General features: G+C 40.0%; 1 protein-coding gene across 2 annotated transcripts in view; it reads left to right on the top strand.

Annotated features, from left to right (window-relative positions):
* Positions 1-14,047, top strand: part of LOC128694221 (uncharacterized) — a 77,013-nt gene that overhangs the window by 25,548 nt on the left and 37,418 nt on the right. For both annotated transcript variants that reach the window (XM_070093523.1, XM_070093524.1), the window contains 3 exons: positions 4,372-4,481; positions 5,261-5,584; positions 11,748-11,931. In XM_070093523.1, coding sequence (XP_069949624.1) covers positions 4,372-4,481; positions 5,261-5,584; positions 11,748-11,931 — 618 coding nt within the window. The remainder of the gene's footprint in view (positions 1-4,371; positions 4,482-5,260; positions 5,585-11,747; positions 11,932-14,047) is intronic.

The raw sequence follows: 14,047 nt of genomic DNA, 5'->3' as shown, positions 1-14,047 counted from the left end.
CACCCACTCTCTCATTTGCTCTCTTTTTACATTGCTTCACAACTCTCTTAACCTCTCTTTTTCTCTCCATATACTCTTTCCTCCTTGCATCACTTCTACTTTGTAAAAACCTCTCATATGCTAGCTTTTTCTTCCATACTACTCTCTTTACGTCATCATTCCACCAATCGCTCTTCTTCCCTCCCGCACCCACTTTCCTGTAACCACAAACTTCTGCTGAACACACTAACACTCTTAAACCTACCCCATACATCTTTGACCACATTGCCTATACTCTCACTAGCCCATCTATCCTCTAGTAGTTGTTTATATCTTACCGTAACTGCCTCCTCTTTTAGTTTATACACCTTCACCTCTCTCTTACTTGCTGCTTCTGTTTTCCTTGTATCCCATCTACCTTTTACTCTCAAGTGTAGCTACAACTTCAAAGTGATCTGATGTATCTATGGCCCCTCTATAAACATGTACATCCTGAAGTCTACTCAACAGTCTTTTATCTACCAATACATAGTCCAACAAACTACTGTCATTACGCCCTACATCACATCTTGTATACTTATTTATCATCTTTTTCTTAAAATACGTATTGCCTATAACTAGACCCCTTTCTATACAAAATTCAGTCAAAGGGTTTCCATTATTATTTACACCTGGCACCCCAAACTTACCTACCACACCCTCTCTAAATGCTTCTCCTACTTTAGCATTTAGGTCCCCTACCACAATTACTCTCTCACTTGGTTCAAAGGTTCCTATACATCCGCTTAACATTTCCCAAAATCTCTCTCTCTCCTCTACACTCCTCTCTTTTCCAGGTGCATACACGCTTATTATGACCCACTTTTCACATCCGACCCTTATTTTAATCCACATAATCCGTGAATTTACAAGTTTATATTCCCTCTTCTGGTTCCATAACTAGTCCTTCAACATTATTGCTACCCCTTCCTTAGCTCTAACTCTCTCAGATACTCCTGACTTAATCCCATTTATTTCTCCCCACTAAAACTCACCTAACCCTTTCAGCTTTGTTTTGCTTAGGGCCAGGACATCCAACTTCTTTTCATTCATAACACCAGCAATCATCTCTTTCTTATCATCCCCACTACATCCACGCACATTCACGCACTAATATTGTTATTATTAAATTGTTTACAAAGCATGTTTACACAAACAAATATAAATGTTCTTATTACTAATATTCAATCACTGGACATGTTCCAAGAACTGTTGCAGTTTGTTGCAAACTCTGATACATGGTGTCATGCACAGTGCTGTTTTACACTCCTCACATACAAAATGAGTGTCTACATTTTTTTGAGCATTTTGTTGCATGTCCATAGACAAAACATCTCTTCTGAGCCCATTTCTTTTTAGTAGGAGGAAGTGTCACTAAGAAGTGATCACCGTGCTTCAAATGAGAGGGTATGTGATGATCAGTTCGTGGGCAGTTTTGTATTGCAGGTGTTGTTACCTGGTACCTGAATGTTATTTGTCTGATGACAGACAAAATTCAGCATACAGTGGTCTGTTTCCGGTCCTTATCTTATACATATTATAAGCATTGAGTGTGGAAATGTCCTCAAGATAGAAATAGTTTCATGTACCACTTGTAACTCTTGTGAACACAATCGGCAAACCCAATTTGCATGTCACATTTGTCCACTAAATGCATATTGAGTATGTAGTCCATCACAGCTGCAGGTTTTACAATGACTTCATTGGTCTCTCTCTCTTCTCCTTGGCAGTGTGTGTCATTTCATTTTAGTGAATGGATGTCAACAATGTGACGTCTCATTTGTCATTCCACCATAATGTCATGTCATTAGTAGCAAACACCTGCACCTCACCACTACGAGTTCTTATGTTGAACCTGGGCATATGCTTATGATTGGCATGCACTCTACCACACACATCTCTCATGTTCACTTGCAAGAAATCACTGAGTAAGGGGTTTGTGTACCAGTTATCAGTATATAATATATGACCCTTACCAAGATATGGTTGCATCAGTGTTCTAGCCACATCACCAGAGATACCCAATAACTTTCTGGTGTCCTTCAGTGTATTACTTTCAGTGTACACAGTTATGTCTTAATACCAGACCACTTTCACAATCACAAAGCACAAACAGCTTGATACCAAAGCATTTCCACTTGCTTGGTATATACTGCTTGAATGAGAGTCTGCCTTTGAATAAAATCAAAGACTTGTCAGTAACAAGGTTCCTGAAAGGATAAAAATACATACTGAACTTTTGTTTCAGATACATAAACACATTCCTAATCTTGTATAACTGTCATTTCTGTCAGGCCTTGTTTTGTCTGAGAAGTGTAGCTTGCATACATAATAGGATAAATCAGTTGTGACATCAGCATTATTGTGGCAAGGAACAGATACATCTCAGAAACAGTTGTCTCCTTCCACTGGTGTAGTCATGATTTTGGTGAAACGGGTGTGTTTGTCATGGTATAATTGAAGTACAGTGGTACCCCAAGTTTCGAACTTTCTTCGTTCCGGAAGGCTGTTCGAGTGCCATTACCAAACGAATTTGTTCCCATAAGGAATAATGTATATTAGATTATTCCATTTCAAACCCCCAAAAATACACTTAGAAAAGCACTTACATAATTGGTCGAGTTGGGAGCTGTTCGAAACTCGGGGAACCACTGTATGTATTTCTTCTCTGATGATAATTTCCATCAGCGGTTAATTAAAAGATAGTTCAAAACATTCCAGTTCACTGGCATTGTTCCCAAGGGTACAAGTTGGCTGGATTCCACTTTGATTGCTGGTTTGTGCAGGTTGTTGTGGTATGTGGGTGGTTAAGGCTGGATTTGATTGTGGACGTCCTGAGTCAGCAGTGTGCCTTCCAGCCTGGGGTGCTGCTGGTCCCACATCCCACGTGGCACCACCACCACCAAATACTGCCACATGTGGTCAATTATCCATCCGTTGTAGTCACAACATCACTTTCACTGTCTATTCCTGGTGTAGGGCCATGGGATATATTCCAGGATGTATAAATCGACACTTCACCGTTGAACATTCCTCTTCACAGTTGCTACTTGAATAGTCATTGAGAACTAGGTAATCACAGTCAATATCACTATCATCACCATTGCTCACATCTGAGTCCTGGCCACAAGAAAATATAAACTTATATTTATGTCATGTTACAACTGAATGTGAACCAGATGGACCAGCCCAGAGGTGGATGGTTGACTGTTGTTGGGGTTTTTAGCAGTATTTACATCATCCTAAGGGTTGCTTTTGGTCACAAACTCCTCAAAAAACATAAAATTTATCTTCACTTCCACCTCCATCCATGTTAGAACTGTCACTTGGAAAGAGAGGATTCCCAATTTGGTGGGGAGTGAGGTTTTTTACCTCAAGCAATAATGAACAAAGAGTAATGAGATGGCGTTCCCACAATGCAATGCGAGCGCTCCAGTCTTTTTGTATACTGCGCAAACTGACCATGCAGACCCATTCTCTCGTATGTAGGCCTACCAGCCTTCTCCTGCTAAATTTGAAGCCACTAGAATTTTGGTGTAGAACAAAGAGACAGACCTAGGCTTCAAAGCCTTAGGACTATAGGACCCACCCCAAATGGGTTAATATAATGATACTTGGCTAACACAGCTACATCTTCATGTCTTTGTACAGAGAACATCTATATTACCTTATAGGCATGTTCTCATGTGTGAGAAGTGACAAATTTGTTAAGGACCTGCCTATCGTGGGTCAAAAAAACATGCTAGTGGGACCCACCAACAGTGGCACTATCTCCAACTGCTGCATCTCACTTCTGGTTCAGTGCCTGTACTTCAGGGTAATCAGTGATATGAAACTAAACAACTTCTGTCAAAGCTAAGGGACTGAACACCTCAATCTTTTCTTATCTGTAACCAGTATTTTGGTAACCTCTGTACAGTGGACCCCCGGTTAACGATATTTTTTCACTCCAGAAGTATGTTCAGGTGCCAGTACTGACTGAATTTGTTCCCATAAGGAATATTGTGAAGTAGATTAGTCCATTTCAGACCCCCAAACATACACGTACAAATGCACTTAAATAAATACACTTACATAATTGGTCGCATTCGGAGGTGATCGTTATGCGGGGGTCCACTGTATTTGACTGAAGAAGCCTGCTGTACAGGCAAAACATTTCAGAAATACAGACATTTAAGTGGTGCACATGTCTTAGTCATCTAGAAAACTTTACAGGCTTGTGATTTTACAAACTCTAGAAGATATTTTAGGGAGTTCTAAGCAGCAGTTCGAAATTTGAATTCAGGTATTGCATTTTAATAGAGATTTTATGGCACAATACCTTATATATCACAAAGTTAACTTTCTTTTCAGCTATGGCAGTGGAGGCTTCAATTAATTCTAAGAAAGCTGCACCTGTATTCAAGCATAATATAATAGGGAAAGGCATTTCTACATTAGATGACTTTAACGACTTTAGCACAGTAAGTAGCTTTAACCTTGCTGCTCTTGCTTCAAAAGATTTATTTTTTGGACACGATTTCATTTCTGAGTAATTAATTATGCCTTTTTACCAAGAAACAAATGACAGAATTTTATTTTGTTGGTGAAGAATGCCATTGAAAGATAAATAACACATGGTGTGGTTGTTATGTATTATAACATAAGGTGTGGTTATGATAACACATGGTGTGGTTGTATTAGTTGTATTATAACACATGGTGTAGTTGTATTATAACACATGGTGTGGTTGTATTAGTTATATTGTAACACATGGTCTGGTTGTAATATATTATAACACATGATGTGGTTGTAATAGTTGTATTATTCACTATAGAAGGGGTCTTGACAGCCAAGTTATATATCACATGATTGTATTATTCTGTACAGAATACCTCTTGAGAGCCAAGTAGTAGATGGTGTGATTGTTTTAGTTATGCATACTAGGAACTGTTGCATTATGAACTGTTAGATAACCATGAACATGAGGATTGCAAAAAAATTTTTTATTGAAGCGATCATGAAGTTTGCTTAACATTTGTAGTACAGTTTTGTTTGTTGAAGATGTTGTCGAGCATTATCTTTTATGAATAATGAGACTGATTTTCTTTGTGTGTGTGTGCGTGCGCTTGCATGCATGCTTGCTTGCATTAGACATGCTGGACTTCTTACCGTGTTGTTTATTTTTGATGATGGTTTATTTTTTCCTAAATAATTATAAATGAATAGGGTGACAAATTTTAATTTTTGTTTTTTCTTTCAGTCTAAATCAAAATTGTTTGAATCACGAGAACGACATCTTCCGCCAGAACCTTTTCCTACGTTCAAACAACCCGTAACCTCGGCAAACCTTCAGACTCCAGGCCTATTTTCGTATCCGCCTCCCTTTCCAACTTCAATCACCAGTAGTCATCCATCTCCAATTGGTCAGACCCCACCACCTCAATCACGAGCTTCTCCGATGCCTGATTTCCAGCCCTTGAAATCCTTTGAGGCCGTTAAAGAACAAGCATCTCCTCTATCTAAAATGCAAGCTGTCGATGCTAATTCTAACCCTATACAAGAATCCAATCATGAAAGACCAGAGGCAAGCATATTTTCCATTATCCTTTTTATATACAGTGGTACCTCAAGTTTCAAACAGCTCCCAACTCAATTATGTAAGTGTATTTTTGGAAATGCTTTTGTAAGTGAATTTTTGGGGGTCTGAAACGGACTAATCTAATTTACATTATTCCTTATGGGAACAAATTTGTTAGGTATTGGCACTCGAACAGCCTTCTGGAACGAATTAAGTTTGTAACTCGAGGTATCACTGTATTTTAAATATTTTAGCAGATTTTCTAGTGTATACAAAATGCTAAGGAAATAAGCTGGTGAAAAGGTGGTTAAAAGAGTGAAGTCACGATGTATGTGAAACTTTTTGAATTTGTTGATTTCTAAATCCATTGTGCTGTCTCTTGGGTATATGCTGAACCGAACTATGACCAGAGCCAGCCGTGGTATGGGGAGTGAGGATGGGAAAGGTAAGAAATGGGTAAAAGAGGTGTGGGAGGAAAAGGAGAGAATGAAGGATAAGTGGCCCAGCCACTTTTGATAGTTTTGATAATTTTAGCCACAAATTTAGGTTAAAAATAATTATGAAATTACACTGCTTGTTCCACTGGTGCTACACCTAAATTTTATTTTTGATAAGGTATTGTCGACGAAGAAAGGGAGGCGGTAATTTCATGCACTGGCCAGGGAGGTATAGCATCTTTTAGGAGTAAAGAAGAGCAGGATGTGAGTGTGGGGGAAGTGTGTGAGGCATTACGTAGAATGAAAATGGGTAAAGCAGCTGGAACTGACGGGATCATGACAGAAATGTTAAAAGCAGGGGAGGGGGGATAGTGTTGGAGTGGTTGGTATTTTTGTTTAATAAATGTATGAAAGAGGGGAAGGTAACTAGGGATTGGCAGAGAGCGTGTATAGTCCCTTTATATAAAGGGAAGGGGGATAAAAGAGATTGTAAAAATTATAGAGGAATAAGTTTACCGAGTATACCAGGAAAAGTGTACAGTAGGGTTATTTTTAAAAGAATTAGAGGTAAGACAGAATGTAGAATTGCGGATGAGCAAGGAGGTTTTAGAGTGGGTAGGGGATGTGTAGATCAAGTGTTTACATTGAAGCACATATGTGAGCAGTATTTAGATAAAGGTAGGGAAGTTTTTAACGCATATATGGATTTAGAAAAGGCATATGATACAGTGGATAGGGAAGCAATATGGCAGATGTTGCAAGTACGTGTATATGGAATAGGTGGTAAGTTACTAAATGCTGTAAAGAGTTTTTATGAGGATAGTGAGGCTCAGGTTAGGGTGTGTAGAAGAGAGAGAGACTACTTCCCAGTAAAAGTAGGTCTTAGACAGGGATGTGTAATGCCACCATGGTTGTTTAATATATTTATAGATGGGGTTGTAAAAGAAGTAAATGCTAAGGTGTTCGGGAGAGGGGTGGGATTAAATTATGGGGAATTAAATACAAAATGGGAAGTGACACAGTTACTTTTTGCTGATGATACTGTGCCTATGGGAGATTCTAAAGAAAAATTGCAAAGGTTAGTGGACAAATTTGGGAGTGTGTGTAAAGGTAGAAAGTTGAAAGTGAACATAGAAAAGAGTAATGAGATGAGGGTATCAAATGATTTAGATAAAGAAAAATTGGATATCAAATTGGGGAGGAGGAGTATGGAAGAAGTGAATGTTTTCAGATATTTGGGAGTTGACGTGTCAGCGGATGGATTTATGAAGGATGAGGTTAATCATAGAATTGATAAAGGAAAAAAGGTGAGTGGTGCATTGAGGTATATGTGGAGGCAAAAAATGTTATCTATGGAGGCAAAGAAGGGAATGTATAAAAGTATAGTAATACCAACACTCTTATATGGGTGTGAAGCTTGGGTGGTAAATGCAGCAGCGAGGAGACGGTTGGAGGCAGTGGAGATGTCCTGTCTAAGGGCAATGTGTGGTGTAAATATTATGCAGAAAATTCAGAGTGTGGGAATTAGGAGAAGGTGTGGAGTTAATAAAAGTATTAGTCATAGGCTGAAGAGGGTTTGTTGAGGCGGTTTGGTCATTTAGAGAGAATGAATCAAAGTAAAATGACATGGAGAGTGTATAAATCTGTAGGGGAAGGAAGGTGGGGTAGGGGTCGTCCTCGAAAAGGTTGGAGGGAGGGGGTAAAGGAGATGTTTTGGGCGAGGGGTTTGGGCTTCCAGCAAGCGTGCATGAGCATGTTAGATAGGAGTGAATGGAGACAAATGGTATTTGGAACCTGTCGATCTGTTGGAGTGTGAGCAGGGTAATATTTAGTGAAGGGATTCAGGGAATCCGGTTATTTTATATAACTGGACTTGAGTCCTGGAAATGGGAAGTACAATGCCTGCACTCTTAAGAAGGGGTTTGGGATATTGGCAGTTTGGAGGGATATACATGTATTGTTTTTTTTTTTTTTTTTTTTTTTTTTTTTTTTTTTTTTTTTTTTTTTTTTTTTTTTTTTTTTTCAACAAGTCGGCCGTCTCCCACCGAGGCAGGGTGACCCAAAAAAGAAAGAAAATCCCCAAAAAGAAAATACTTTCATCATCATTCAACACTTTCACCACACTCGCACATTATCACTGTTTTTGCAGAGGTGCTCAGAATACAACAGTCTAGAAGCATAAACATATAAAGATACACAACATATCCCTCCAAACTGCCAATATCCCAAACCCCTCCTTTAAAGTGCAGGCATTGTACTTCCCATTTCCAGGACTCAAGTCCGACTATACTTCTAATCTGTTGTATTCTGGGCACCTCTGCAAAAACAGTTATTATGTGTGAGGTGAAAGTGTTGAATGATGATGAAAGCATTTTCTTTTTGGGGATTTTGTTTCTTTTTTGGGTCACCCTGCCTCGGTGGGAGACAGCTGACTTGTTGAAAAAAAAAATCATAAATAAGTTTATTATGTCTGTTGTGAACATATCGAGGCAAATGATAACTTGCAAATTTATAGGCCCAGTTTAGTAGGTTAAAGACTTTGATTCTGCTTTGCTAATTAACAAGTAGTCCAAAAGTATGACCAGACTGTGGTGGTGCATTGTGTATCTTACAGCTCTAGGCTATTGTCATGAAGTACAGTGGGACATTGACTTACGAGTTTAGCCCATTCCGTGACCTAGCTCGTAACTCAATTTACTCGTATGTCAAATCAATTTTCCTCATTTTAATTAATTGAAAAGCCATTAATCCGTTTCTGTGCTCTGGAGGCATGACAAAATACGTACTTGAATATAAACCATACCCCCGACCGGGATTGAACCCGCGGTCATAGAGTCTCAAAACTCCAGCCCGTCGCGTTAGCCACTAGACCAGCTAGCCACAATAAGATTCATCCATCTAGGTATATTTCTACACCATAGGAAGGTTAGCACAGGCACCTCTGTGACCACAAATGCAAGTTTTTACAGACGAATCTCCAGCTAGCGTGGCCGTGACGAACTCTAGCTCAAGTCCCTTCACTGCCGTCAACATGACTCAAGAAATCGTAATGACACGATTGCAAACAAACCATACCCCCGGCCGGGATTGAACCCGCGGTCATAGAGTCTCAAAACTCCAGCCCGTCGCATTAGCCACTAGACCAGCTAGCCACAATAAGATTCATCCAACTAGGTATATTTCTACACCATAGGTCTAGTGGCTAACGCGACGGGCTGGAGTTTTGAGACTCTATGACCGCGGGTTCAATCACGGCCGGGGGTATGGTTTGTTTGCAATCGTGTCATTACGATTTCTTGAGTCATGTTGATGGCAGTGAAGGGACTTGAGCTAGAGTTCGTCACGGCCACGCTAGCTGGAGATTCGTCTGTAAAAACTTGCATTTGTGGTCACAGAGGTGCCTGTGCTAACCTTCCTATGGTGTAGAAATATACCTAGTTGGATGTATCTTATTGTGGCTAGCTGGTCTAGTGGCTAACGCGACGGGCTGGAGTTTTGAGACTCTATGACCGCGGGTTCAATCCCGGCCGGGGGTATGGTTTGTTTGCAATCGTGTCATTATGATTTCTTGAGTCATGTTGACGGCAGTGAAGGGACTTGAGCTAGAGTTCGTCACGGCCACGCTAGCTGGAGATTCGTCTGTAAAAACTTGCATTTGTGGTCACAGAGGTGCCTATGCTAACCTTCCTATGGTGTAGAAATATACCTAGTTGGATGAATCTTATTGCGGCTAGCTGGTCTAGTGGCTAACGCGACGGGCTGGAGTTTTGAGACTCTATGACCGCGGGTTCAATCCCGGCCGGGGGTATGGTTTGTTTGCAATCGTGTCATTACGATTTCTTGAGTCGTACTTGAATATGACACTAATATCAACTCTACGGCTTATTTATCTATCACAATTCATCTAATATGACATAATAAGAATATAATTAACACAGAAACATGATATATACTCTAGAATGAATAAAATAGGCCATAATATGGTGGCAGAGGCAGCGGTGGGAGAGCCCGCCATTTCCTGTCTAACTTTGACTACAATATCTTCCCATGCTCCTGTTGTAAGAAAAAAGGGAGTATAGTGGACCCCCGGTTAACGATATTTTTTCACTCCAGAAGTATGTTCAGGTGCCAGTACTGACCGAATTTGTTCCCATAAGGAATATTGTGAAGTAGATTAGTCCATTTCAGACCCTCAAACATACACGTGCAAACGCACTTACATAAATACACTTACATAATTGGTCGCATTCGGAGGTGATCGTTATGCGGGGGTCCACTGTATTTGTGAGGCTGACTGCAGAAATATTGTATATAAAAAAATAATAAATCATAATACACTACAGAATGTAAAGAAATGTTAAACTGTTTATATAAAGTGTATATGTACTTACACACTTGGAGCAGAGACGGTGCGGGAGGTTGAGGCTACAGCGTGTGATGTCATTGGCCCTGTAAACCTCCAAACACAACGTTGTTTTGTTTGATCGCTGAACTTAGCTGATACAATTTGTTTTGTTTAATCACTGAACATAACTGATACAGCTTTAGTATCTACATACACAAATAACCCGCACATAGAAGAGAAGAGCTAACGACGACGTTTCGGTCCGACTTGGACCATTTAAAAAGTCACACTCCTCTCTTCTATGTGCGAGTTATTTGTGTATCGTTCCAGTCATGGTATTGTGCCTTTTTGTTATTTAGTTAGTATCTACATATCGTAGATGTACTAAGCTGGTATTACCTGACTAAGTCCAAGGAAATCATCCTCTTTTTCCTCTCAGCACTGTCCTTTGCACATATTTTTCTTAGGACGCATGGTTAGAAAATAAGAAATTTGGCCAAATGACTAAAAAAAAATGCAAGCAAGCATAAGAGAACTGCTCCTACAGCGATGTAAACATGTGTACTACTTACCGGATGTTTTGGCATCAGCTGTGCCAACTAGCGGCAGCATTCTGAATTACATATTATTATGTACGTATTATGTATATTATTATTATTAATAATTTAGGGAACTGAAGCTCTATCATTATTATAATAATAATTATTATCATAATAACGAACGCCGCCAACTAAGTGCACTGTTTACCCTGCTGTGGGAGCAGTTCTTTCATGCTTTGCTTACATTTTTGACAGTCATTTGGCCAAATTTCATTTTTCTAAGCATGGGTCCTAGGAAAGTAAGTGTAAAGGACAGTGCTGAAAAGAAAAAGAGGATGATTTCCATGGAATTAAAGCATGAAATCATAGATAAACAAGCAAGATGTCCAGGTTTTGTGTTGATGGGGAAGCAGGGGGAGCTGGCTCGTAACTCAAATGTTGGCTTGTAACTCAAAGCAAAAAATCTACCCTCATAATCTACGGCTCATATCAAAAAACTCGTGCGTTGGTACTCTCATAAGTCAGGGTACCACTGTATATATCTATTTAGAATGAAGAAAGCAAAAAACTTATTTAACTGGAATGTCATAGTTTTTTAGGCAAATTAAGGAGTCTTATGAATATGAAGCATCCATTAAAAGAAGGATTTATATATTTTTCAATATGACTTTAAGTGTTTGGATGAATTTCATTGTAGCCAGCTGGCCAAGTGGCTTACACACTGGCTTGGAGTTTCATGACTCATTTCATTTGCCTTAGGTTCAATCTCCATCCATTCTGTGGTTTGTTTCTTTAAAGCACCTGCAAATATGAACAAACTAACCAGTGTTTCCCACTTGCCCTCACAGAAAGATCCTGCGTTGTGTAATATATGTGGAGCCACTTTTGACGAGTGGCAGCACAAGCCCAAGATTCTCAGCTGTGGTCATACATTTTGCTGTGATTGTCTAATCAGTTTAGCTCGTGACACTGAAGTCAAATGTCCCATGGGCTGCACCTACACCACATCGCTAACCGAGGCTGGTATATCTGGTAAGCCTCGAGCTGTTAGCCATAGCCACACTCTTATAACTAATAGGTACTTCTTTGCATCTTTCAAGATGAAGATAGGAATCATGAAATGATATTAAAAAATCATTGAATCTGCATGTTTAAATGTGTATACACAGAGTTATATTAATAAATATTTACACATATATATAGTTTACATTACCAAGGTTTATTGTGGAAGTGTGTTTAAATATACTGTTTGTGTAAGTGTAAATACTAGGTAAAACTTCTGCTAGGTTATTCAAAAGAACTTAATTGTTTGTGCTAAACAGGGATGTTTTTGTGGTTTACATATACTGTAATTTTTTTTTTAACAATAGCAGTCTCTCAAGAGTTGGGATTACCCTAGAAAAAGGAAATACATTCACCATCATTCATTCCATAACACTTGCCAGAAGTGTGCAGACGACACAATTCAAATAACCTTCCAAACTGCAACATCCCCATTCTTCCTTCAGTGTGCATGCACTGCCCATCCCACCAGAACTCTAAGTCCAACTAACCAGTTTCCCTGAATGTCTTTGTAAATGTTACCCTGCTGGATGCTCAACTCCTAAAACTCAAAGCCTCCCTTACCCTCTCCCTCAAACTATTTGTAGGGTGACCTTATAGCCCTCTTACCTTCCACCCTCTGTCATTCTATCCCCATCCACACTTTCTAAATGTCCAACCACCTCAGCGACCCTTCCTCAGGCCTCTTAATTATACCCATGTGACCTCCACATCTTTTTAATGTCTACGCTCTGGTATTAGATAGGGATGCTCATTTGAAAGCATTTTTATTGTTATGAGACATACAAGTTGGGAACAGGATGAAGTTGGAGCCATCTGTGGGCAAGCATTTTCATGTGATCAACTGACTTTATCTCGTTGACATCATTATGCTGTACGAATGTGTTCCATACTCGAGTCATCCTGGGTATATATGATCTCAGATGGAGTGATGTTCTGGAGAAGGGTACAGCCAGAGTGAAGTTGCTGCTTTCTGCCCGTCTTGTGGCATAAAAGCTTGTTTCACGCTGTCCTCAAAGTGCATCCAAGTGTGGTACTTTGACAATATTGGCCTTGTACATAACAGTAAGGCCACTCACATCCCTCCTATGTTGAAGGCTCTGCTGAAATAACAGATCTATCCAGGATGGGTCCACGCGAGAGATGAGACGTCTTGCTCTGTTCTCTACTCTGTCAAGCAGTCGCAGATGAGGGGGGGGGGGCAGGCAAACCAAGAAAGTGGAGCATACTCAAGGTGTGAGCATACTTGTGCTTCATACAGAATCTTGCAACCCCTACTGTCAAGTAGATGTGAGATACGGCAAAGTGCTGTAAGCTTTCTGGCTGCCTTGTTTGGAAGATTAACAACATGGTTCTTCATGGTTAGTTTGAAGTCAAATTTCACCCCAAGGATATCAACTTCTTCTCCAGGTGCCAACACCCTCCCATTCATCCTTACTACTGCACCAGCATTACCATCATGGTGCCTAGAGACGATCATCATTTGCGTTTTCTCAGGTGCAAATGTTACTTGCCATCTATTTCCCCAAGCTGATATAGCTCTCAGCTGGTGATTGATGTAGCTTAGAGCAGCTGGCATTTCTTCTCTTGGATAAGTGAATGTCAGTGTACAGTCGTCTGCATATGCATGTGATTCTGGGATGAGATGAAGAAGGTCGTTGAAGTAGACATTCCGTAACAATGGTCCCAGCACACTTCCTTGTGGAACACTTGCCCCAATAGGATGTCTTGCTGATTCCGTTCCATTGAGAACTACACTTAGAGATCTATCATGAAGGTAATCACTGAGGAGACATAGCGTAGAGCCTGCAATTCCCAGTGCTTGAAGTTTTGCTAAGAGGCCCTGGTGCCACACCCGGTCGAAAGCACTAGCAATGTCCAGTGCTACCACACAGCTGACTTTGGATTCATCCAGTGACTGGTGCCACTTAGTGGAGAGGTTTAACAACAGATCAGCAGCAGAGTAACCTTTCCTGAAGCCATATTGACAATCACAAAGTAGTGAGTGGTAGTCAAAAAACTCTTGTCATTTGTCTTGAGATTATTGTCTCAAGGATCTTACCAGTGATTGACAGAAGGGACACTG

The sequence above is a fragment of the Cherax quadricarinatus genome, chromosome 43, assembly GCF_038502225.1.
Source record: "Cherax quadricarinatus isolate ZL_2023a chromosome 43, ASM3850222v1, whole genome shotgun sequence".
NCBI classification, from domain to species: domain Eukaryota; kingdom Metazoa; phylum Arthropoda; class Malacostraca; order Decapoda; family Parastacidae; genus Cherax; species Cherax quadricarinatus.
The sequence above is the reverse complement of the archived record's forward strand: the minus strand, read 5'-3'. Positions and strand labels throughout refer to the sequence as shown.